Below are 27,523 nucleotides of genomic sequence, written 5' to 3'. Positions count from 1 at the left end.
GGTGAAGTTTTTGTGGCCTTTATTAAAAGGTTTAGAGAGAAAGAAAGGCTCAGAAATTGTGTGGCAGCTCCTGGGGGCAGAAGGAAGTGGGATAACCAAAAAATCCTTGGTATTCTCCAGACCAGGGTCCATAAAAAATGTCAAATGGGCAAGGCAGGAAAGGGATTAAATGGGAGGAAGGGCTGACAGCTGGGAGAAATTCACTTGGTACAGAAACAGAGATGGGTCCTAAGTGAGAGCTGAGATTCTGTTCACACTGAGATATTCAAGTTCTGGGGTCCCTGAGGATGGGTCAGTGCTGAGTCCAATGCTCCACCTGCATTTGGGCAACGAGGGGAGCAATTCAACAGGGCCAGCCCCTGTTGGGAACTCAGGAATAACCCAGCAGCTCAGTGTCATCCTTGCACCCTGATTCAGCAGATAATCGATCAGGACCAACTTCATAGCAGGCTTCTTCCTCCTTTAAATCATATAACTCACACAGGTGACCTATTTTTGTCCCCCTGTCAGAGTCACTCGGGGCTATTTTACCTGCTGTGAAACCCCTGTGAGATTTTATCCTGACTGCTGCTATCAGGAAGCAGCTCCTGCTGTATTTAAGGCACTGAAAGGTGCCAGCTCTGGCAGCTCTTTCTGTCAAAGGAAATGACCACATCCATTACCTGATAATGTTCTTTTTTTTTTTTTTTTTAATGACTAAGCAGAGGTAACTGAGTCAGCAGAGGGTCGTGGCAGCTTCTGTAATTGCCTGCCACATTTTAGTCCCCAGGGTTTTGGCCAAAGTCCTCGAATATCTGGGAATAAGAGCTTCATTCAGAGGGACCATCATGAGGCAAGGCCCTGCAGGGAGAGTGGGCTCTGATCAATCCCTTGGGCTGCCCTGAACAGGAGGCACTGGGGGGAATAAATTCCCAAGCAGGTGGGAAGGGGAATAGGCAGCACTGAAAACTGCAGGAGCAACAGGGCTGGGTCCCTGCCAGGGGCAGAAGCTGTTTGGGGCACTGAAACCCTGAAAAGTGCCCAGGGAGAGGCCCCAGCTTCCTGCTGAGCCACAGCTTGTGCTAGAAAGGTGAGAGCAAACTCCCTGTAGCCATGAATTGCCAAGCTTGGGACCACAAATCCGCAGTCAGTGCCATGGACAGGTGCCCAGGTGATGTTAGTGAGCAGCCTGTGGTCATCAGGAGGGTCCTGGCACTTTCCATGAGAACATTCCAGGGTGGAGAGAGCCTCCCAGGGCAAAGTTTGGGAATTGTTTCTAAGGAAACAGCCCGTGGAGATGGAATTGTCTCCTCACGTGTGTGCATCCCCTGGCAAGGTGTCTCAGGGCAGCACCAAACCCCAAATAATAATGGAATAACACCACAGCAGTGGTTACCACCAGCTCCTGGAGGCTGCAGAAGCATCCTGAGAGCACAAAAACCATTCCCAAAGACAATGCTTTTCCGTTTTTGGCAGGTCCTACTCCATCCTGAACACCACATCTTGCCCATCCCTCCAAGCCTTTGCTGATGGAGCTCTGGAGAGGAGGCAGCAGGAAGACCAAGGGCCAGGGGACGCTGGGCCACTCACCATCATCTGCCAGAACGTGCAGGTAGGGACCCCAGCCAGGAATCATCAGGGACAGCCTTCCAGTCAATGGATCTTCCCCAAAAATTTATCTTTTCACTCCCTGCAGCACCAGTTGCAGAGTTTTTAATGACACAGCCCCGTCCCCAAACTGCCTCTTCAGCTGGGGTGGCAGGACCCCATCCTCTGCCCCCTCAGCAGCTTTATAGCACCTATAACAAATGTAAATGTAAATATAACCCTATAATAAAGGATTATATGTACAGATAAATGAACCAGGATTGTATGTATAGATAAATAATTATATGTACATATAAATGTACCAGGATTATATATATAGATAAATAATTATACATATAGATAAATGAACTAGGATTATATGTATAGATAAATAATTATATTGATATATAGATGAATAATTATATTATAGATAAATGAACCAGGATTATCTGTATAGATAAATAATTATACATATAGATAAATGTACCAAGATTATCTGTATAGATAAATGAACCAGGTTTATATGTATAGATAAATAATTGTATGTACATATAAATGTACCAGGATTATATATATAGATAAATAATTATATGTACAGATAAATGAACCAGGATTATCTGTACAGATAAATAATTGTATGTACACATAAATGAACCAGGATTATCTATACAGATAAATAATTGTGTGTACAGATAAATGTACCAGGATTATCTATACAGATAAATAATTGTATGTACAGATAAATGTACCAGGATTATATATATAGATGAATAATTATATGTACAGATAAATGAACCAGGATTATCTGTATAGATAAATAATTATATGTACAGATAAATGAACCAGGATTATCTGTACAGATAAATAATTGTATGTACAGATAAATGAACCAGGATTATCAATTCCCAAAGAGCCCCACAAACCCTCCAAAGCAGCAAATGCTGCAGCCTTCCCTGGGGTGTTTGCCCAAGGGCAAGGCAGGAGGAGCCTGCTGGGGCTCCTGGGGCTGGCTCAGGTGTCTCTGCACTCTGCTGAAGGCCAAACCTGCTGTCCCTTGGATGCCTGGAACAGAGGCTGGGCAGAGTTACAGGAATAAAACAGGGATTTATTTAAAGGATGTTGTTAATTTATTTTTTAAAGGGCACACCTTGGGCTGTACAGGAGCCTGGCCAGGGCTACACCCGAGATGGACTCTGAGTTCTCACACTTTTATAAGTTTGGTCCATTTCCACATTGGGGTTAACTGTCCAATTCCAGTTCAGGTGATGCAGTCCCACCCTCCCAGTCTGCTCTCTGTTGTTCCATTTTCTGTTGTTTGTTGCTCAGTTCTCTGCTGTTTGCACTTTTTGGGCTGGAGCTGCAGCGGTGTCCTTGGCTCTGGGGCTGGACAAGGACTGTCCTGAGGGACTGAGCTGTGAGGAGAACCTGCTGGCACTTTGTGTGGAGCTCAGAGCTCTGAACCAACGCAGTGCAGAGTGTGGGAGTGCAAAAGCTCCAGCTGAAGGCATGGCTTCCCTTGCAGCCCCTGAGGATAAGCAGCCAGCCGGGCCCTCAGAAGCGCTGCCTGTTCGTCTGCAGGCACGGCGAGAGGATGGATGTGGTTTTTGGGAAGTACTGGCTGTCCCAGTGCTTTGATGCCAAAGGTGAGCCCAGGCTGTTGCACAGAGGTAAAACCTTATAAAAAAGAGGCCTTAGAATGTCATAGTTGAGATGGTTACAGCACAAAGATCCATTTTCAGAGGGTTTCAACCCTGTTTTTATTTTAGCATGTGTGCTTTTTGTACATTCTTACACAACTCTTCAGTTCACACTTGACTGATTGGTCAGGAGAGACAAACAACAGGCACGTGCAGTTTCTCTTATTTCTCCTTCTTTCTTTCTTGGTTTCTGTGTCAGTGACCTTGGTAGGAAATTCTTTCAGGGGTAAAGGTGGATCCTCTGATCCAGCTCCTCTCTGGCTCACAGAAGTCACTGTGGAACTCTCCCACATTATTAAGTCAGGCTTTGCTATTTCAGCTCAATTAACAGGTAGCCTGTTAAGTTCCCATGGAAAAGAGCCATGAGAATGGGTTTACATCACAATCTGTTCTTGTCAAAAGGCATCTGTGAAAACAAAGGAATCTGTCCTGTGAGAATCCACACAGAAAAAATGCAAACACCTGTGTAAAGAGTCTGGGCACATACACACACAGGCACCTTCCAAGCAGTGAACTGAGTGGCCAGAAAATTAGAATTTATTCTAATAATTTAGTTAGTTTGATTCTAATTAGAATAAAATAAAACCAGTTAGAATAAAACACAATAACCTGGAAAACTGGATCAAAAAGAGGCTGTGACATTAGAGTGGAGCCTTTGCTGCTGGAACTTTGAGGTGTTCTGCCCATTGTTAGTCACCTTTACCTGGGGGCATCCCAGGATTTGATGGGGGAAGGAGAAGTGGCCACTGGCTGGTGGAAGCTGTGGGTTTGAACACAAAATGATGATTTTTGTGCAGCCAGCAGCAGCAAGCCATGCAGGGAGGAAATATTCCATTTGGCAATTTGGGAAAATATTGCAGGAGTGATTAGAGTTCCATCACCAGAGAGAAAATGCAGTCGTGGTGTTGGTAGTCAGTGTTCAATGAAAACATTTGCTGCCATCAAGGAAAAATTTTGCACTTCTGGCTGCCATGAAATGGAGCCATTCACTTGTTAAATGAAAATAACACTGCTCAGAGTGGGTTTTGGGGCATAAATTGGTGTTTTCAACCCAGTGTTGTGCTTGGGTTTCAGACTAGTGAACAAATTATAACTTTAGGCTGTGTTGGCCTTAGAGCTGATCAGAAATCTGTCCTAAAAGACAGCTTCCTCTATTCAAAACCTTGTTTTGATGATTTCACAACTCCCTTCTTTCTAAACTCTGATTTTCCAACCTCCTGTAAAAGTGGAATGTTTGCTGTGGGATAGAAATGGCATTCCCTTGGGGAAATCAGTCCTTTAAAACAAATTTTAGAACCTTAGCAACATCCTGTGCTGATTTTGAGCTGGTGAGAGGTGTTTAATTTAATTCTGTGAGATTCCTGATGGATTTACATGGGGGAAAAAAACAAACTGCTCATGAGCCAGGCCTAGGCAGGACCTGCACAGCACAGCTGAGGTGGTGGGAGAGGGGAAAATCAGGGGTGATGTTCCTGCCTCTGCCTGGGGGAATAATTCCAGCTTGGCACCTCTCCCTGCAGGCAGGTACATGCGCAGCAACCTGAACATGCCTCACAACTTACCTCAGAGGAGTGGTGGTTTCAGGGATTATGAAAAGGATGCTCCCATCACCGTGCTGGGCTGCACCCAGGCGAGGCTCGTGGGTAAGTGCTGCTCAGCAGGCAACACTTGCAGCTGAGCAGGGGGGATTTGGGGGGGATTTGGGGAAGGAATTGTCCCCCAAGAGTGTGGCACAGGTTGTCCATCCATGGAAGTGTTCAAGGCTGGGTTGGACAGGGTTTGGAGCAACCTGGGGTGGTGAAAATTGTCCCTGCCCAGGGGGTTTTTGGTTTTTCCAACCCAAATAATTCCACGGTTCCATGAAGACCTTGCCCAGGAAGCTTCATTATCTTCCTCCCACTTCCATTTATCTTCCTCCCACTTCCATTTATCTTCCTCCCACTTCCTCCCGTTATCTTCCCCCCCATCAGAGACAGGAAAAGTGCAAGGCAGGAAAAAATGGATGGGATGTCCTGAGCTAACAGGATTTAAATCTTTCAAGGAGCTTTGCAAAGTCCCTTCACCTTCCCCAGCAATTTCCCTCTTCCAGAGGAAACCTCACCTCCCTCAGCTGCTGCAGCTGAGGAGGCAAAGCAGAGATGTGGGACACAGGGGAAATCAGAGCCAGCAAAGGATGGTGCATTGGGAAGTTTTGTTATTTTCCACCTTGTGGAGCACTGCAGCAGTGTGGCTGTCACCTTGTCACCTCCTGCACAATCTGCTTTTACCCCCTTTATCCTTTTATCAGCCGGGCTTTATATTGTCACAAATCATTTCCAGTGCTCTCCCATCCTCATCCCTGAGCCTGCTGCTCTGTGCACAGACAGAAAATCCTTTGTCAGTCCAGGAGCCCATCCTGAGAGCCGTGGTGGGGAAGCCCAGCCCCCCAGAGAGCTCTGAGCATTTCCAGCTCAAATCCTTCCAGCACTCCTTGCTGGTCACGTCCAAACTGGGGCAGCTAAAATTATCCTGCCTTGTTTGAGCACAAATAAATCACAGAGCAGCAGCAGCAGCAGCAGCAGGGTGCTCAGGCTCCACGTGGCAGCGGGGTTTGCACAGGACAGAAGGGACCTGTGAGTGTCACAGCACTCTGCTGGTGGCACTCAGGGGACAAGGACACACTTTGGGTGGCATTAACAGCTCCAAGGACACTCTGCTGGGGACATTCAGGGGACAAGGACACGCTTTGGGTGGCATTAAGAGCTCCAAGGACACTCTGCTGGGGACATTCAGGGGACAAGGACACACTTTGGGTGGCACTGAAGAGCTCCAAGGACACTCTGCTAGTGGCACTCAGGGGACAAGGACACACTTTGGGTGGCATTAACAGCTCCAAGGACACTCTGCTGGTGGCACTCAGGGGACAAGGACACACTTTGGGTGGCATTAACAGCTTCAAGGACACTCTGCTGGGGACATTCAGGGGACAAGGACACACTTTGGGTGGCACTGAAGAGCTCCAAGGACACTCTGCTGGGGACATTCAGGGGACAAGGACACTTTGGGTGGCATTAACAGCTCCAAGGACACTCTGCTGGTGGCATTTGAGGGGTCTGTGGACACCCTTTCCTGGAGGCATTCAAGGGGTCTGAGGCCACTCTGCTGGTGGCTTTGAAGAGGTCCAAGGACACACTTTGGGTGGCACTGAAGAGGTCCAAGGACACACTTTGGGTGGCACTGAAGAGGTCCAAGGACATGTTTTGCTGTGGCATTCAGGGCTTCAAGGACACACTTTGCTAATGGGGCCCAAGGACACACAGTTTGTGACATTAAAGGGGTCCAGGGATACTTTGCTGGTGGCATTAAAAGGGTCTGAGGACACTTTGCTGGTGGCATTAAAAGGGTTTGAGGACACACTCTGCTGGTGACAGTAAAGGGGTCCAAGGACACATTTTGTGGGGAATTCAAGGGTTTGAGGGCACACTTTCCTGGTGGCAATGAATGGGTCCAAGGACACTTTTCTGGTGGCATTTGAGGGTCTGAGGGGACACTTTGCAGGTGGCAATAAAGGGATTTGAGGACACACTCTGCTGGTGGCAGTAAAGGGGTCCCAGGACCCACTTTGCTGTGGCACTCAGGGGATTAGGGGACAGCCACTGTCAGGGTGAATGTCCCCTCCCCGCTGCCACTCCTTTGCTCTGCCCACAGAAGGAAAACGTGGCAGCTGCTCACTGCAGGCCTGAGCAGATCCCTGCTCTCCTTTGGCTCTGCAGGAATATCAAAACCATGAGAGAGGAATGTTAAAACCCTGATAGAGGACTAATAAAACCCTGATACAGGAATATTAAAGCCCTGACAGAGGAATGTAAAAACCCTGATGCAGGAATATAAAAACCCTGATGCAGGAATATTTAAACCCTGATAGAGGAATATTAAAACCCTGACACAGGACTATTAAAACCCCAATGCAGGACTATTAAAACGCTGATACAGGAATATCAAAACCGTAATACAGGAATATCAAAACCCTGATACAGGAATATAAAAACCCTGATAGAGGAATATAAAAACCCTGATACAGGAATATCAAAACCCTGATACAGGAATATAAAAACCCTGATAGAGGAATATAAAAACCCTGATACAGGAATATAAAAACCCTGATGCAGGAATATTTAAACCCTGATAGAGGAATATTAAAACCCTGATAGAGGGATGTTAAAACCCTGACAGAGGAATATTAAATCCCTGATACAGGAATATTTAAACCCTGATACAGGAATAGTCCCTGATAGAGGACTATTAAAACCCTGACACAGGACTATTAAAACCCTGACACAGGACTATTAAAACCCTGATAGAGGAATGTAAAAACTCTGATACAGGACTATTAAAACCCTGACACAGGACTAATAAAACCCTGATACAGGAATATTAAAACCCTGACACGGGAATATTAAAACCCTGATAGAGGACTATTAAAACCCTGATGCAGGAATATTAAAACCCTGATACAGGAATATTAAAACCCCAATGCAGGACTATTAAAACCCTGGCAGAAGAATATAAAAACCCTGATACAGGAATATTAAAACCATGATGCAGGAATGTAAAAACCCTGATACAGGACTATAAAAACCCTGATAGAGAAATATTAAAACGCTGACACAGGACTATTAAAACCCTGACACAGGACTATTGAAACCCTGACGCAGGAATATTTAAACCCTGATTTTAAGCCATGAACAAGCCTGGTAGTGAGGTGGTTCTTGCCTCGTTGGCAGTGGTCTCCCAGCTGAGTGATGAGATTTATGCTGGCAGGGACTCCAGCCAGCTGAGCTCAGCTGGGTTTGAGTTGTGTTCAGTCGTTTGCTTTACAGCTTACAAATGCACTGAGATGAAACCCAACCCCTGCTCCATTCTTGTGGCTGCTTCTCTGGCCAGCCCCAGGAGAAGCAGCTCCTTGCAGTGCCATCCACCCGGATCCACTCACAAAGACCAGAACTTTCTTCCAGGGGAAGCCTTGCTGGAAAGCAACACCGTTGTAGACTACATCTACAGCTCGCCCTCGCTGCGCTGCGTGCAGACAGCTCACAACATCCTGAAAGGTGAGAGCCAGAGCAGCCTGGGCTGCCACTGCCTGCAGAGCTCACAACATCCTGAAAGGTGAGAGCCAGAGCAGCCTGGGCTGCTCCCTGCCTGCAGAGCTCACAACATCCTGAAAGGTGAGAGCCAGAGCAGCCTGGGCTGCCACTGCCTGCACCAAGCACTGGCAGACAGCTCACAACATCCTGAAAGGTGAGAGCCAGAGCAGCCTGGGCTGCTCCCTGCCTGCAGAGCTCACAACATCCTGAAAGGTGAGAGCTGGGCAGCCTGAGCTGCTCCCTGCCTGCACCAAGCACTGGCAGGCAGAGCTCACAACATCCTGAAAGGTGAGAGCTGGGCAGCCTGGGCTGCCACTGCCTGCACCAAGCACTGGCAGGCAGCTCACAACATCCTGAAAGGTGAGAGCCAGAGCAGCCTGGGCTGCTCCCTGCCTGCACCAAGCACTGGCAGACAGCTCACAACATCCTGAAAGGTGAGAGCCAGAGCAGCCTGGGCTGCTCCCTGCCTGCACCAAGCACTGGCAGACAGCTCACAACATCCTGAAAGGTGAGAGCCAGAGCAGCCTGGGCTGCTCCCTGCCTGCACCAAGCACTGGCAGGCAGAGCTCACAACATCCTGAAAGGTGAGAGCCAGAGCAGCCTGGGCTGCCACTGCCTGCACCAAGCACTGGCAGACAGCTCACAACATCCTGAAAGGTGAGAGCCAGAGCAGCCTGGGCTGCTCCCTGCCTGCAGAGCTCACAACATCCTGAAAGGTGAGAGCTGGGCAGCCTGGGCTGCTCACTGCCTGCACCGAGCACTGGCAGGCAGAGCCCAACGTGGGCCTCAGTGGGCACTGGTAGTTAGGGGTCGTGTCCTTACTGAGCTCATTACTGTATTGTTGTAGGATATGGCAGTGCCTTCATTACTATTCTGTTTTCTATTATTACATTGTAATGTAATGTAATGTAATGTAATGTAATATAATATAATATAATATAATATAATATAATATAATATAATATAATATAATTTTTAAATATAATATAATTTTTAAATATAATATAATATAATATAATATAATTTTAAATATAATATAATGTTATAGTATAACCACAATTATTTTTTATTTAAAGAATTTTTAAATACAATATAATATAATATAATATAATATAATATAATATAATATAATATAATATAATATAATATAATATAATATAATATAATATAATATAATATTACACTATATTATATTATATTATGACATAACATTACATTACATTACATTGTATTGTATTATATTATATTACATTGCATTACACTATATTATATTATATTACATTACATTACATTATATTACATCACATTACATTATATTATATTTTATTATATTACATTACATTACATTGTATTACATTATATTACATTACATTATATAATAATTTCATATTATATTCTTATAATTAAATTAATTGTTATTATATATTACAGGAATGGTAATCATTATTTCCATAACAATATATATTACATATACGTGTCATATTTATTAATATATTATTGTATTCCTATATTGTTCTATCATCATATTTTAATTTTATATTATATTCTTATAATTAAATTAACTGTTATTATATATTTAGGTGAATAGCAATCATTATTTCCATAGCAATTTATTTTATATCAGCACAATCCATAAGGAGCCCTTTTCTAATTGCACCAGCTGCCAGCCAGAGCTTGGCATTCATTCATTCATTCATTCTTTCATACAGACATTCATGCATGAAATAAGTTTAATTCTTTTCAATTTTATAATTAATAAATTTTTATTTTCATAACTTTTTAATTATTTACAAATAAATTGTAGGGTATCCATTAAATAATTGAATTTATTTCAATACTTCATTTCCTATAGAAAACAGGAATGAGTAACACTTAATAAGAGGAAAATAAGAATAGCAATAGTTGATTTCCTATAGAAATTTAATAAATTTAATTATTTTTAATTTATAACGTAAAATTAAAATTAAATTTAATTTTTAAACGAATAATTAAATGTAATATAATTTTAGTAATTATTTTTTACTTAAATTTTTTTTAATTATTCACAAATAAATTGTAGGGCATACATTGAATGTACACTTAGTTTTCTGTAGAAAGTCAATGAGTTTAGAAATGCCTGAAGCATTCCAGCTGCTCTGTCCCCCTGTGTGTGTGTCCCAGGCATGCAGCAGGAGCACAGCCTGCGGATCCGGCCTGTTCGAGTGGACCATACACATGAAATCAATTGAATTATTTTTAATTTATAATGTAAAATTTAAATTAAATTTAATTTCTAAACAAATAATTAAATGTAATATAATTTTAATAATTAATTTTTATTTAAAGAATTTTGAATTATTCACAAATAAATTGTAGGGCATACATTGAATGTACACTTAGTTTTCTGTAGAAAGTCAATGAATTTAGAAATGCCTGAAGCATTCCAGCTGCTCTGTCCCCCTGTGTGTGTGTCCCAGGCATGCAGCAGGAGCACAGCCTGCGGATCCGGGTGGAGCCCGGCCTGTTCGAGTGGACCAAGTGGGTGTCGGGGAGCTCGCTGCCCGCCTGGATCCCGCCCGCCGACCTGGCTGCAGCCACGCTCAGCGTGGACACAACCTACAGGTACACAGCCTGCAGGTACTACAGGTACTGCAGGTACTACAGGTACCACAGGTACCGCAGGTACTGCAGGTACTACAGGTACCACAGGTACTACAGGTACCACAGGTACCACAGGTACTACAGGTACCACAGCCTGCAGGTACCACAGGTACTACAGGTACCACAGCCTGCAGGTACTACAGGTACCACAGGTACTACAGGTACCTCAACCTACAGGTACCACAGGTACCGCAGGTACTACAGGTACCACAGCCTACAGGTACACAGCCTGCAGGTACTACAGGTACCACAGGTACTACAGGTACCACAGCCTGCAGGTACTACAGGTACTACAGGTATACAGCCCACAGGTACCACAGGTACCACAGGTACTACAGGTACACAGCCTACAGGTACCACAGGTACTGCAGGTACTACAGGTATACAGCCTGCAGGTACTACAGGTACCACAGGTACTACAGGTATACAGCCTGCAGATACTACAGGTACTGCAGGTACTACAGGTATACAGCCTGCAGGTACTACAGGTACCACAGGTACTACAGGTATACAGCCTGCAGATACTACAGGTACTGCAGGTACTACAGGTATACAGCCTGCAGGTACCACAGGTACTACAGGTACACAGCCTACAGGTACTACAGGTACCACAGGTACTACAGGTACACAGCCTACAGGTACTACAGGTATACAGCCTGCAGGTACCACAGGTACCACAGGTACTACAGGTACCACAGCCTGCAGGTACCACAGGTACTACAGGTACCACAGCCTACAGGTACCACAGGTACTACAGGTACACAGCCTACAGGTACTACAGGTACCACAGCCTGCAGGTACCACAGGTACCACAGGTACCACAGCCTACAGGTACCACAGGTACTACTGGTACCACAGCCTGCAGGTAACACAGCCTACAGGTACCACAGGTACTACAGGTACTACAGGTACACAGCCCACAGGTACTACAGGTACCACAGGTACTACAGGTACCTCAACCGATAGGTACCACAGGTACCGCAGGTACTACAGGTACTACAGGTACCACAGGTACCACAGCCCACAGGTACTACAGGTACCACACCCCACAGGTACCACACCCCACAGGTACCACAGCCCACAGGTACCACAGCCCACAGGTACCTCAGGTACCACACCTCATAGGTACCACACCCCACAGGTACCACACCCCACAGTACCACAGCCTGCAGGTATGGCCAGGTCTGAGGCTGCTCGTGCACCCAGCACCAGGCTGCTGTGCTGGACATGACCTGAACATTAGAAATAAATAAATATCTCTAGATCTAGATCTAGATAGATAAAATCTATTTATTTATTTTTATATATATTTATTCATATATGTGCATATATGTATATATTTATGTATATATGCATGTTAGTTGCAGTTCATTTATTAAATCATATATATATATACACACACTATATATACATGTACATGACCTGAAAATTATATATAAACACATATTTTAATATCTTTTATTTACTTTTTTATTTATGTATATATATATGTGTGTGTGTGTATATATGTATATATACATATATAAACAATACCTATAAATATATAAATTACCTGAAAATATATATCTATTTATTTTAAATATATATATATATATGTGTGTGTGTGTGTAGTGTATATAGATATAATAAATTATATATATATATATATATATATATATATATATATAAAAACAGGACACTGTATATATATATATATATATATAAATATAAACAGGACACTGTATATAAATAAATAAATAGATATATAAATATATATATATGTGTGTGTGTATATGTATGTATGTATATATAAATAATATAAATATATATAAAAAATTATATCTAATATATATGTGACCTGAAAATTCTGTAATTTCCCACATCACTGGCAATTCCTCCTGATCATGGAGGTTGCACAGACCTTAGTTGGAATTCTGTATTTTCCCAATTCCCTGGCTGTGTTTTCTCTCCCCAGACACCTGGCAGTTGGAATTCTGTATTTTCACAATTCCCTGGCTGTGTTTTCTCTCCCCAGACACCTGGCAGTTGGAATTCTGTATTTTCACAATTCCCTGGCTGTGTTTCTCCCCAGACCTTGCAGTCAGTTGGAATTCTGTATTTTCCCAATTCCCTGGCTGTGTTTTCTCCCCTGTCAGACACCTGGCAGTTGGAATTCTGTATTTTCCCAATTCCCTAGCTATGTTTTCTCCCCAAACCTGGCAGTTGGAATTCTGTATTTTCCCAATTCCCTGGCTGTGTTTTCTCCCCTGTCAGACACCTGGAAGTTAGAATTCTGTATTTTCACAATTCCCTGGCTGTGTTTCTCCCCTGTCAGACACCTGGCACTTGGAATTCTGTATTTTCCCAATTCCCTGGCTGTGTTTTCTCCCCTGTCAGACACCTGGCAGTTGGAATTCTGTATTTTCCCAATTCCCTGGCTGTGTTTTCTCCCCAGACCTCACATTCCTGTCAGCAAGCTGGTGGTTTCTGAGTCCTACGACTCCTACATAAGCAGGAGCTACCAAGTGACGAAGGAAATCATCAGTGAATGTAAAGGCAAAGGTGAGTGAGGGCTGCAGAGGGGGGGAATTCCAATATTCCTGAAATCTTCCCCTCTTAGGGGATGAATTCCCAGCCCTGATCTCTCATCCTCTCTCCCAGAAGCAGTGGAAATCCTGAGCAATAATTTCAGATACACTTCTCTTACAAGAGAGGGCCAGAAAGTCAAACAGCAGAATTATTTTAGGGATCCTGAATCATTGGAGTGATGGGAATTTCTTCCCAAGGGAATAAATGAATTATTTTTCAGGTCATCACCTTAAGATAGGTCTATAAAGTCAAACAGCAGAATTATTTTAGGGATCCTGAATCATTGGAATGATAGGAATTTATTCCCAAGGGAATAAATGAATTATTTTTCAGGTCATCACCTTAAGATAGGTCTATAAAGTCAAACAGCAGAATTATTTTAGGGATCCTGAATCATTGGAATGATGGGAATTTACTCCCAAGGGAATAAATGAATTATTTTTCAGGTCCATAACCTTAAGAGAGGTCTATAAAGTCAAACAGCAGAATTATTTTAGGGATCCCATTGGAATGATGGGGATTTATTCCCAAACCAATAAATGAATTATTTTTCAGGTACATCACCTTAAGAGGGGTCCATAAAGTCAAATAGCAGAATTATTTTATTTTAGGGGTCCCATTGGAATGATGGGAATTTACTCCCAAGGGAATAAATGAATTATTTTTTAGGTACATCACCTTAAGAGAGATCCATAAAGTCAAACAGCAGAATTATTTTATTTTAGGGATCCCACTGTAGTGATAGGAATTTATTCCCAAGGGAATAAATGATTTATTCTTCAGATATATCACCTTACAAGACAGGGCCAGAAAGTCAAACAGCAGAATTATTTTATTTTAGGGATCGCATTGGAATGATGGGAATTTATCCCCAAGGGAATAAATAAAATATTTTTCAGGTATATCACCTTAAGAGAGATCCATAAAGTCAAATAGCAGAATTATTTTAGGGATCCCATTGGAGTGATGGGAATTTATTCCCAAGGAAACAAATGCATTATTTCCCTCTGCTGTGTGTTCCCAGCACTAATGGGGCATTTTCCCTCCCCTGTCCAAGCTCCTCCTCCAAATTATATTCCCATAAAAACCTTAGAACATTTTTCCAAACACAAAATTAATTTTCTTTTAAAACCCCTAACTGTTATTCCTGCTCCACAACATCCTAAGAATGCTTAAATTCTGTTTTTTTTCACTGATTTCATCTCACTGACCTGTCTCTGCATTCTAAGCTTTGATTTGAATGGTTTGCACACAAATTCAAAAGCACAGTGGGCATTGCTTGTAAAGGATCTCAGAAATGGAAAAGCAAAGCTGCCACTGTGCAAAGCCAGCAAGAGAAATTAAAGTGTTTGCTGTAATAGGAATTCATTTTGGTGTTCTGCTTCCCAACACAGCTGAAATCTCACTGGAATTCTTGTTTTCTCCAGAAAGCATTTTCAAACCAAGCAGGAGTGAGTTAAGCACTACCCTGAAAATTGAGGAATGCTCTAAACATGTTAACAAATCCCATTTTCCCTTCCTTCTCTATTGGATTTGTGGGGTGCCCCGTGGCAGGGGGCAATGATGAGTCTGACTCTGTGCTCAGAAGGACAATTTATTATTTTATGGTCTAGATTATATTAAAGAGTGCTGTACTAAACTGTACTAAAGAATAGAGAAAGGATACAGACAGAAGGCTAAAAAATAATGAAAACTTGTGAATCTTTCCAGAGTCTGACACAGCTGGGCCCTGATTGGCCAAAGAGTGAGAACAACTCACAGAAATCCAATGAAACAATTCATTGTTGGATAAAGAATCTCCAAACCCATTCCAAAGCAGCAAAACAGGAGAAGCAATCAGATCATTATTGTTTTCATTTTCCTCTGAGGCTTCTCAGCTTCCCAGGAGAGAAATCCTGAGCCAAGGGATTTTTCAGAGAATGTGACAGTGACAATTCCCAGTTTGATGTGTTGTGGTAGGATCAAGTGTTTGAAAAGGCTGCTTGATCTGGGGCACCAGCCCCTAAACCTGGCTTTAGGTCAGGCTCAGGCTGTGTTTCTCATTTTGTTTCAGGAAACAACATCCTGATCGTGGCTCATGCATCCTCCCTGGAGGCCTGCACCTGCCAGCTGCAGGGGCTGTCCCCCCAGAACTCCAAGGACTTTGTGCAGATGGTGCGCAAGGTAACACCAGCAGGAGCAGGGCCCTGGCTCTGCAGGGACAGAAAGAGCTGGGGATCTGCAGGAGCAGGGCTTGGTCTGTCTGACTCACTTCAGGAGTCACGAGGGTGAGGGAGGAGGGCTTGAGAGCTGGGCAGGGGGGGGGTCAGGTGCCCACCTGAGATGGGTGTGCAGATGAGACTGTTTGGGCTTTATGGGGTCAGGTGCCCACCTGAGTTTGGTGTTTTGTGGGGTCAGGTGCCATCTAAGATGGGTTTGCAGGGACCCTTTAGGGCTTTATGGGGTCAGGTGCCCACCTGAGATGGGTTTGCAGGGACTGTTTGGTGCTTTTTGGGGTCAGGTGTCCATTTAAGATGGGTTTGCAGGGACTGTTTGGGCTTTGTGGGGTCAGGTGTCCACCTGAGTTTGGTGCTTTATGGGGTCAGGTGTCCATCTAAGATGGGTTTGCAGGGACCCTTTAGGGCTTTTTGGGGTCAGGTGTCCGTTTAATATGGGTTTGCAGGGACTGTTTGGTCCTTTGTGGGGTCAGATGTCCACCTGAGTTTGGTGCTTTGTGGGGTCAGGTGTCCATTTAAGATGGGTTTGCAGGGACCCTTTAGGGCTTTTTGGGGTCAGGTGCCATCTCATATGGGTTTGCAGGGACTGTTTGGGCTTTATGGGGTCATATATCCACCTGAGTTTGGTGTTTTTGGGGTCAGGTGCCATTTAAGATGGGTTTGCAGGGACTCTTTGGTGCTTTTTAGGGTCAGATGCCCACCTGAGATGGGTTTGCAGGGATAGTCTGGTGCTTTTTGGGGTCAGGTGTCCATTTAAAATGGGTTTGCAGGGACTGTTTGGGCTTTGTGGGGTCAGATGTCCACCTGAGTTTGGTGCTTTGTGGGATCAGGTGTCCATTTAAGATGGGTTTGCAGGGACCCTTTAGGGCTTTTTGGGGTCAGATGCCCACCTGAGAAGGGTTTGCAGGGACCCTTTAGGGCTTTTTGGGGTCAGGTGCCCATTTAAGATGGGTTTGCAGGGACTCTTTGGGGCTCTGGGGGCACCAGGGGCTGTGCAGAGAGCCCCAAACCCCCCAGCACAGCAAGCAGGGCACTTCAGCCCCACAGCACTTCCCCTGCTCACCTAAAGGGTTGTTCCCCATCAAAAAGCTGGAAATCATAATGGGTTTTTAATTCCTCTCCCTTCCTGCCCTCTGCAGAGGCTCCCTGGAATATTCAGGGCTCTCTGGGCATCCCTGAGCTGCAGGAACATCCATATCCCCCAAAGTTCAAACAGAACAGGAACAAAAATGTTCCTGAGCTGCAGGAACATCCACATTTCCCCCAGAGCTGTGCTGGTTTGGGAGCACATTTGCTTTGAGCTGGTCCCTATTTAAACCTACATCCCATTTAAAAACCTACATCCTATTTAAAATCTTACATCCCATTTAAACCTACATCACATTCAAACCTACATCCCATTTAAAAACCTACATCCCTTTTAAAAACTTACATCCCATTTAAAAACCCACATCCCATTTAAACCCACATCCCATTTAAACCTACATTCTTAAAACTACATTTCATTCAAGACTACCTTTTTAAAACTATGTTTTTAAGACTACATTCCATTCAAACCTACATTTTTAAAACTGCATTCTTGGAACTAAATTCCATTCAAACCTACATTCTTAAAAACTACATTTTTAAAACTACTTTCTTAAACCTACATTCTTAAAACTCCATTTTTAGAGCTGCATTCTTTAAACTCCATTTTTAAACCCCCATTCCATTCAAAACTCCATTTTTAAACCCCCATTCCATTCAATACTCCAGTTTAAACCCCCATTCCATTCAAAACTCCATTTTTAAACCCCCATTCCATTCAAAACTCCAGTTTAAACCCCAATTCCATTCAAAACTCCATTTTTAAACCCCCATTCCATTCAAAACTCCATTTTTAAACTCCCATTCCATTCAAAACTCCAGTTTAAACCCCCATTCCATTCAAAACTCCATTTTAAACCCACATTCCATTCAAAACTCCATTTTTAAACCCCCATTCCATTCAAAATTCCAGTTTAAACCCCCATTCCATTCAAAACTCCATTTTTAAACCCACATTCCATTCAAAACTCCAGTTTTAAACCCACATTCCATTCAAAACTCCATTTTTAAACCCCCATTCCATTCAAAACTCCATTTTTAAACCCCCATTCCATTCAAAACTCCATTTTTAAACCCACATTCCATTCAAAACTCCAGTTTTAAACCCACATTCCATTCAAAACTCCATTTTTAAACCCCCATTCCATTCAAAACTCCATTTTTAAACCCCCATTCCATTCAAAACTCCATTTTAAACCCCCATTTCATTCAAAACTCCAGTTTTAAACCCACATTCCATTCAAAACTCCATTTTTAAACCCCCATTCCATTCAAAACTCCAGTTTTAAACCCCCATTCCATTCAAAACTCCATTTTTATACCCCCATTCCATTCAAAACTCCAGTTTAAACCCACATTCCATTCAAAACTCCATTTTTAAACCCCCATTCCATTCAAAACTCCATTTTTAAACCCCCATTCCATTCAAAACTCCAGTTTAAACCCCAATTCCATTCAAAACTCCATTTTTAAACCCCCATTCCATTCAAAACTCCATTTTTAAACTCCCATTCCATTCAAAACTCCAGTTTAAACCCCCATTCCATTCAAAACTCCATTTTAAACCCACATTCCATTCAAAACTCCATTTTTAAACCCCCATTCCATTCAAAATTCCAGTTTAAACCCCCATTCCATTCAAAACTCCATTTTTAAACCCACATTCCATTCAAAACTCCAGTTTTAAACCCCCATTCCATTCAAAACTCCATTTTTAAACCCCCATTCCATTCAAAACTCCATTTTTAAACCCACATTCCATTCAAAACTCCAGTTTTAAACCCACATTCCATTCAAAACTCCATTTTTAAACCCCCATTCCATTCAAAACTCCATTTTTAAACCCCCATTCCATTCAAAACTCCATTTTAAACCCCCATTTCATTCAAAACTCCAGTTTTAAACCCACATTCCATTCAAAACTCCATTTTTAAACCCCCATTCCATTCAAAACTCCAGTTTTAAACCCCCATTCCATTCAAAACTCCATTTTTATACCCCCATTCCATTCAAAACTCCAGTTTAAACCCACATTCCATTCAAAACTCCATTTTTAAACCCACATTCCATTCAAAACTCCAGTTTTAAACCCCCATTCCATTCAAAACTCCAGTTTTAAACCCCCATTCCATTCAAAACTCCATTTTTAAACCCACATTCCATTCAAAACTCCATTTTAAACCCCCATTCCATTCAAAACTCCATTTTAAACCCCCATTCCATTCAAAACTCCATTTTAAACCCCCATTCCATTCAAAACTCCATTTTAAATCCCCATTTCATTCAAAACTCCATTTTTAAACCCCCATTCCATTCAAAACTCCATTTTTAAACCCCCATTCCATTCAAAACTCCAGTTTTAAACCCCCATTTCATTCAAAACTCCAGTTTTAAACCCACATTCCATTCAAAACTCCATTTTTAAACCCCCATTCCATTCAAAACTCCAGTTTTAAACCCCCATTCCATTCAAAACTCCATTTTAAAGCCACATTCCATTCAAAACTCCATTTTAAACCCCCATTCCATTCAAAACTCCATTTTTAACCCACATTCCAAGGGTATAATCTGGTTTTTTTTCGTGATGCACAGTCTGTCAATCACCATCTGAAAATGGGCTTTGGGAGAGGGAAAAGAGGAAAAAAGGGTGCAATCCTGGAGTGGCACAGCAGGGTTTCACCCCTGGGGCTGCCCAGCTCCATCCCTGCCTTTTGCCCTGACTCCCACCTCTCTCCTCACAGATTCCCTACCTGGGCTTCTGCTCCTGCGAAGAGCTGGGGGACACGGGTGTGTGGCAGCTCACAGACCCTCCCATCCTCCCTCTCACTCATGGACCAACTGGAGGCTTTAACTGGAGAGAAACCCTCCTGCAGGAGTAGGGAGCAGCCAGCAAGGACAGCCCTTCCCAGCACTGGAGAATGTCTCCTCTTCTTCTTCTTCATCTTCTTCTTCCTCCTTGTGTTTTATTGCCAGCAGGAAACCCCTCCTCACCTGTCCCTCCAAGCACATCTCACACAGCCACAGCCCTGCAAAAAGTCTTTTTACATTTATCAGCGAATTTACAACAAAATGCTCTGATTTGAGGGGGGGAAAAAATATTAAACTACAGCTTGAGGCTCTGGCAGAGCTCGGGGTTGGTTTCCTCTGGTGACACTTTCACTGCCACTGCAGCAGGAGGGACAAGGAGCCCTGGGTGGGGCAGGATGCTGGGGCTGTTTTCTCACTGCTGTTTCTGCAAAGTGTCTGCAGCCTCGTTCAGCACCTCGTGCTTGCTCCACTCGCAGCCCCCAAAGCCTCAGCACCTCGCAGAAAAGTCAGAGGGTTTCACTTCCTTCCCCGAGGCTGGAGATGAGCCCAGCGCCGCCTCTGCAGGCTGCAGGAGGTGATTCCTCTCCTCCAGAGATGGGAGGGCTCCAAACCTGCTGGGGTTGAGCAGAGACTGGCTGGGATTTGGGAAAATGAGAGATTGGTTGGAATTAGGGAAAAGAGATTGGTTGGTATTAAGGAAAAGAAGAGATTGGCTGATATTAAAGAAAAGAGATTGGTTAATATTAAAGAAAAGATTGGCTGATATTAAAGAAAAGAGATTGGTTAATATTAAAGAAAAGAAAAGATTGGCTGATATTAAAGAAAAGAGATTGGTTAATATTAAAGAAAAGAAAAGATTGGCTGATATTAAAGAAAAGAAGAGATTGGCTGATATTAAAGAAAATAAGAGATTGTTGACATTAAAGAAAAGAAAAGATTGGCTAATAGTAAGAAAAGAAGAGATTGGTTGAAATTAAAGGAAAAAAGAGATTGGCTGATATTAAAGAAGAGACTGGTTGATATTAAAGAAAATAAGAGATTGGCTGATATTAAAGAAAAGAGATTGGTTAATATTAAAGAAAAGATTGGCTGATATTAAAGAAAAGAAAAGATTAGCTGATATTAAGAAAATAAGAAATTGGCTGATATTAAAGAAAAAAAAGAGATTGGTTGAAATTAAAGAAAAAAGAGATTGGTTGAAATTAAAGAAAAAAGAGATTGGCTGATATTAAAGAAGAGAGATTGGTTAATATTAAAGAAAAGAAAAGATTAGCTGATATTAAGAAAATAAGAGATTGGTTGATATTAAAGAAAAAAAAGAGATTGGTTGAAATGAAAGAAAAAAAAGAGATTGGTTGAAATGAAAGAAAAAAAGAGATTGGCTGATATTAAAGAAGAGAGATTGGTTAATATTGAAGAAAAGAAAAGATTAGCTGATATTAAGAAAATAAGAGATTGGTTGATATTAAAGAAAAAAAAGAGATTGGTTGAAATTAAAGAAAAAAGAGATTGGTTGAAATTAAAGAAAAAAGAGATTGGCTGATATTAAAGAAGAGAGATTGGTTAATATTAAAGAAAAGAAAAGATTAGCTGATATTAAGAAAATAAGAGATTGGTTGATATTAAAGAAAAAAAAGAGATTGGTTGAAATGAAAGAAAAAAAAGAGATTGGTTGAAATGAAAGAAAAAAAGAGATTGGCTGATATTAAAGAAGAGAGATTGGTTAATATTGAAGAAAAGAAAGAAAAGATTAGCTGATATTAAGAAAATAAGAGATTGGTTGATATTAAAGAAAAAAAGAGATTGGTTGAAATTAATGAAAAAAAGAGATTGGTTGAAATTAAAGAAAAAAGAGATTGGCTGATATTAAAGAAAAGAGATTGGTTAATATTAAAGAAAAGAAAAGATTGGCTGATATTAAAGAAAAGAAGAGATTGGTTGATATTAAAGAAAATAAGAGATTGGTTGATATTAAAGGAAAAAAGAGATTGGCTGATATTAAAGAAAAGATTGGTTGAAATTAAAGAAAAAAAAGAGATTGGTTGATATTAAAGAAAATAAGAGATTGGTTGAAATTAAAGAAAAAAAGAGATTGGTTGAAATTAAAGGAAAAAAGAGACTGGTTGAAATTAAAGAAAAGAAGAGATTGGCTGATATTAAGGGAAATTCTGGATCCAAGGGAAGTTCCAAATTTCACATCAGTTACAGGGGAAGTTTGGGCATGAAGAGTCAGCCCCACAAAAGCTGGGAGGGATTTCTTTGAAGTGGAAATAAAAGAAGCCTTTTCCAGGCAAACCTGAGGGGTTTAGGAAGCTCAGATTTGGGTTTTTAGTCCTTTGTTTTGGTTATTGAGATCCACCTGTGTGCCCAGGCACAGCCTGAACGGTTTGTGCTGCTTAAATCCCCTCCAGAAGGGTTTGGAAAAGGTTTGGGGGATTTTTCTTCCCTTTTATGTTGGGATTTTTGTGCTGGCCCTTCAGCAGGAGTGGCTCTGTGTCCCTTTGGCAGCCCTGGGGAGATGGTGCAGGGTGCTGCAGGAAGGATGGGATGGAAAAGCTGCAGGAATTCCGTGGAATTCTGTGGAATTCTGAGTGCTTTCCTTCCTCACCCTTCACTCCCCAGTGCCAGCTGTCACAAAGAAAACAAACCAGCTAAAAAACCCCTGCACATTTCAATTTTGGAACAGCCTTTGATGGATTTATCCAGGGAGGGAAGGGCTGGGATTGGGGGAAGTGGAAGAGGAGAGTTCCCACCTCTAACCAAGAACTTTGGGATCACTGGGTGGATCCTCCTGGGGCCAGAGCCTGCAGGAGGCCAAAAAAACCTGCAGCCCAAAATTCCCCACAGTGGGGATTTGTAACCCAAAGTGGCGACAGAACAGGGGTTTTAGGACTGGAATTATCTAAATTATCAGCTTTGGAGATCAATTATCAATTGTTTGGTGATTAATTATCAATAAATTACACATTATATGGGGATAGAGTTATCTAAGTTATCAGCTTTGGAGATTCATTATCAATTATCAATAAATTAGAAATTATTTGGGGATGAAATTATCTAAAATTATCAGCTTTGGAGATCAATTATCAATTATCAATAAATTAGAAATTATTTGGGGATAGAATTCTCTAAAATTTCAGCTTTGGTGATAAATTATCAGTAAATTATAAATTTTTTGAGGATAGAATGATCTAAAATTTCAGCTTTGGTGATAAATGATCAATTATCAATAAATTCGAAATTATTTCAGGATAGAATTCTCTATCCCTAAATCTCTAAAATTATCAGCTTTGGTGACAAATTATCAATTGTTTGGTCATAAATTATCAATAAATTATAAATTATTTGGGGATAAAATTATCTAAATTATCAGCTTTGGTGATAAATTATCAATAAATTAGAAATTATTTGGGGATGAAATTATCTAAAATTATCAGCTTTGGAGATCAATTATCAATTATCAATAAATTAGACATTATTTTGGGATAGAATTCTCTATCCCCAAATCTCTAAAATTATCAGCTTTGGTGATAAATTATCAATAAATTATAAATTATTTGGGGATAGAATTATCTAAATGATCAGCTTTGGCCAAAAACTATCAATTGTTTGGTGATAAATTATCAATAAATTATACATTATTTGGGGATAGAATTTTCTAAAATTTCAGCTTTGGTGATAAATGATCAATTGTTTGGTGATAAATTATCAATAAATTAGAAATTATTTGGGGATAGAATTCTCTAAATTATCAGCTTTGATGATAAATTTTCAATAAATTATAGATTTTTTGGGGATAGAATCATCTAAAATTTCAGCTTTGATGATAAATTGTCAATAAATTATAAATTATTTGAGCATAGAATTATCCAAAATTTCAGCTTTGGTGATAAATTCTCAATAAATTAGAAAGTATTTGGGGATAGAATTATCTAAAATTATCAGGTTTGGTGATAAATTATCAATTATCAATAAGTTGTACATTATTTGGGGATAGAATTACATAAAATTATCAGCTCTGGTCAAATTATTGCTGCAGGCACTTCAGGTTTGTCAGCAGGTGTTTAAAACTGGGTTTAAAGGGATGGAAGAGATTTAGGCCCAGTCCTGTCTTGGTTTGGGCCAGGAACAGAATCCTCCCAGAATGGTTTGGGCTGGAAAAATCCTGGAGCTCTCCCAGTGCCGAGGCAGGTCGGGTGTTCCAGGAGGGATTTCTGCCCTCCTTGCCCAGCTCTGCCTCTGCCCCAAGTGCTGAAGGGTTTGGGATGGGTCAGAGGCCCGGGTTTGCTGTTGGTTAGTCACACAAAAATCAAGGTTTGGGGTGTTCTGGTGGATTTCCCCCTTGGGCAGGGCTGGTGTCGCCTCCCTCGAACTGCCACAGCACCCAGGAGTGACAAAGTGCAATCCCAGCTTCCCTAAAAGAGAAAATTGGGATGGGGCAAAAGCCAAAAAGAGAAAATTGGGAGGGAGGAAACCCCAAAAGAGGAGAAAAAAAATGGGATGGAGCAAAACCCCAAAAAGAGGAGAAAATTGGGAGGGAGGAAACCCCAAAAGAGGAGAAACAATTGGGAGGGAATAAAACCCAAAAAGAGGAAAAAATTGGGGTAGAGAAAACCCCAAAAAGAGAAGATTGGGATGGAGGAAACCCCAAAAGAAGAGAAAGAATTGGGACAGAGCAAACCCCAAAAAGAGAAAATAGGGATGGAACAAACCTGAAAAGAGCAGAAAATTGGGCTGGAGAAAACCCCAAAAGAGGAGAAAATTGGGAGGGAGCAAACCCCAAAAAGAGGAGAAAATTGGGATGGAACAATCTCTAAAAGAGGAGAAAACTGGGAGGGAGCAAATCCCAAAATGAGAAAATTGGGATGGAACAAACCCAAAAAGAGCAGAAAATTGGGCTGGAGAAAACCCCAAAAGAGGAGAAAACTGGGAGGGAAAAACCCCAAAAGAGGAGAAAATTGGGATGAAAAAAAAACCCAAAAAGGGGAGAAAATTGGGAGGGAGCAAATCCCAAAATGAGAAAATTGGGAGGGAGCAAATCCCAAAATGAGAAAATTGGGAGGGAGCAAATCCCAAAATGAGAAAATTGGGAGGGAGCAAATCCCAAAAGAGGAGAAACAATTGGGAGCAAACCCCAAAATGAGAAAATTGGGATGGAACAAACCCAAAAAGAGCAGAAAACTGGGATGGAAAAGCCCCAAAAGAGGAGAAAACTGGGATGGAAAAGCCCCAAAAGAGGAGAAAATTGGGCTGGAGCAAACCCCGAGGGGCTGAGCTGGGTTTGGGCCCCGCTGAGCCCAGCCTGGCCAACATCCCAGCTACTCCCACAACCCCAGCAGAAACATTCCACTCCTTCCCCTCTCAGCAGGTCTCACCCCCTGGGCCTCTCCTCAGTGCTTCATTGCAGCAGGGATGGAACTGAAAAGTCAGGGAGGAAATTCAGGACAGGGCAGGGGGGAAAAAACCAACCCAACCTGCTTCTGTGTGGTTTTATCACTGTCAGGTTCAGTTTGAAATGTCATTTAAATTATTTTTGGCTGTGTACAGACATTCTGAAGAGCATTTCTGGCTTGTTTACCTCCATGCAAAAAAAAAAAAAAAATTAAATATTTGACAATCACATCCAAAAAAAAGAAAAAATTTGGTGGCTGAGGTGTGTGAATTCTCCAGATTTTATTTTTTTTTTTTTTGTTTCATGCCAGCAAGGTGTAAAAATTGGGGCAGGAAATCTTGTTGTGTTCTAATATTTATTGCTCAGATCCTGCTGGAGTTGAGTGACATTAAAAGGAGATTTTTGGGAGCAGGAAACAGAGGTGAATGCACAATTTGAGTGGTGTCAGCTGCTCTTTGATGCAGAGAAAAAAAAGTGTTCTGGTTGAGGGGGTAGATGTTAAAATCCTCTTCTTTAAATATATAGATATATTTTTGGATGTTGGGGAAATATTTTGACAATTGTAGTCTTGTCTCGGATTAGGTATCAGGAATCACAGGGAGGAAAATCTTATTTTCTTCAGCATTTTGAGTTTTCTTGGGGGTTTTGTGTGTAGCAGCGTTGAAAAAAGTTTTTTTTGGGTGGGAATAAAAGAGAAAAAATGTTGTTCCTTTTAAATTTATGATTGAGAGGGTGAGAAGACAAAATTGCTGCTTCGTTTTCACCCCATGAATGTGGATTGGATGCTCAGGAATGTGGATTTGATGCTCATTAATGTGGATTTAAGCTCATTAATGTGGATTGGATGCTCATTAATGAGGATTGAATGCTCATTAATGAGGATTTGATGCTCATTAATGAGGATTTGATGCTCATTAATGAGGATTTGATGTCACTCCAGTGGTTCATCCAAAATTTTAAACTTCAGCTCTCCAAAATCTTTCCCTTCACCGTGAGCTGCATCAGATCCCAGCTTTGATTCTCACAGCACTTCCAGGTTTTTCCTTCTCTCCACAATTAAGGCCAAAAAAAAAGCTGCAAACCTGCCAGGAATCAACAGTTAATTTTTATAATTTGCAATGTATGGCTTAGAAAAACAACAAGAATTAAATTGAGAGTGCACTCAGCTCAACAGAGCTTTGCTTGTTTATGCAAAATGAGGATCCAGGCTGTGATAATTCAGTAAAAATTGGAATTTCCCTTTTCTCTGCCACAGAAGCTGGCTGGGGCCAGGGGCTCTGCTGTGAAACTCTGGTGGATTTTACAGAAATGGTCATTTTTATCCCCAAATGACGCCCTTGGTTTGTGGTTTGGGGTCGTTTCTTCCGACAGAGATGAAGCCCGGGTGGGAGAGGGGGAGCAGAGCTCGGGTGGTGTCCCTGAACAAAAGCAATGCAATTAACGGCGGCTGTTAATTACAGCTCTAAGTGGCTCCTTGCTGCTCCCCACTTCCTCAAATTCATCCCCAGGCACTGCTCCTGACCCGGGACAGAAAATATCGGCAGTTCCTTTATTATTTCTCATTATTTCAGCATTTCCTGAACTTTCTCTCCATGGCATCTCTTCAGACTCCACGTTACCAACAGCTCCTTTTCCTTTTGGTTGATTTTTTGTTTTGTTTGTTCGTTTCGTTTCCAACCTGTTGGATCATTCTGTTTATTCTGGAGTTTGTTTTTTATTATTTAGTGCGAGCAGATTGTATTTATTTGAGAGGGAAAAACAAATGTTTGCTGTTTAAAAACCCCCGATTACTGTATTGCCAAAAAGAGCTGTAATTACCTGTGACATCTGTATTTTTTTATTTCGGGGCTGGGGCAGGCAGGGGGGTGGGTGGCTGTTTTTAATCTCAGTTTTCAGTGCCACCAACGGTGAAAACAAGCACTGCGGTTTGATTTGCTTCTCACATTAAATGGAACTCAGAAGTCAGACAGAAATATCTCGTGGGTGATTTCATGGAGATGCCGGGCCCCCTTCCTATTTCAGATTCCTCCGGAGCCTGATGGAGTTTTGAGCTGCGTTTTTCTTTTTCCTGAGGCTGAAATTCACCCACCTGACAGCAGATGGCCCAAAACCCTCTGAATTTCCCCTCGGAATTCAGATTTTCCCCGGAGTTATTTCACTCTCAGGTCTGGATGTGTGGAGTGAAGCCACAACTTTCAAACCAAATTTATTTTTCCAACACATCTTTCTTAATCTAGATTTTAATTTTATTCTTTTTTAATCTTTCGAGCCAGCTGCTTGAAATTCTTGACCTGCAGCTCTGCTTTCCAGTAAAATTGATTCATGTGATGAACACAACCCCACAGCTTTTATCAACCAAATGCCCACGGAGTGATGCACCTGAAACTTCATGGAAACAGGTTCTAATAAACCAGGAATAAAACACAC

The 27,523-nt window shown here is 41.8% G+C and overlaps 1 protein-coding gene across 2 annotated transcripts in view; it reads left to right on the top strand.

Moving 5' to 3' along the window:
• UBASH3B (ubiquitin associated and SH3 domain containing B) overlaps window positions 1–20,814 on the top strand; it is an 88,538-nt gene extending 67,724 nt beyond the window's left edge. For both annotated transcript variants that reach the window (XM_059867068.1, XM_059867069.1), the window contains exons 7-14: window positions 1,456–1,591; window positions 3,089–3,209; window positions 4,784–4,906; window positions 8,258–8,350; window positions 10,843–10,987; window positions 13,461–13,567; window positions 15,648–15,757; window positions 19,638–20,814. In XM_059867068.1, coding sequence (XP_059723051.1) covers window positions 1,456–1,591; window positions 3,089–3,209; window positions 4,784–4,906; window positions 8,258–8,350; window positions 10,843–10,987; window positions 13,461–13,567; window positions 15,648–15,757; window positions 19,638–19,775 — 973 coding nt within the window. In that variant the 3' untranslated portion in view covers window positions 19,776–20,814. The remainder of the gene's footprint in view (window positions 1–1,455; window positions 1,592–3,088; window positions 3,210–4,783; window positions 4,907–8,257; window positions 8,351–10,842; window positions 10,988–13,460; window positions 13,568–15,647; window positions 15,758–19,637) is intronic.
• The last annotated feature ends 6,709 nt before the right edge of the window (window positions 20,815–27,523 follow it).

Source organism: Haemorhous mexicanus, chromosome 24 (genome assembly GCF_027477595.1).
Source record: "Haemorhous mexicanus isolate bHaeMex1 chromosome 24, bHaeMex1.pri, whole genome shotgun sequence".
Lineage (NCBI taxonomy): Eukaryota > Metazoa > Chordata > Aves > Passeriformes > Fringillidae > Haemorhous > Haemorhous mexicanus.
Note: the sequence above shows the minus strand (reverse complement) of the source record. Positions and strands in the feature narration are given on the sequence as shown.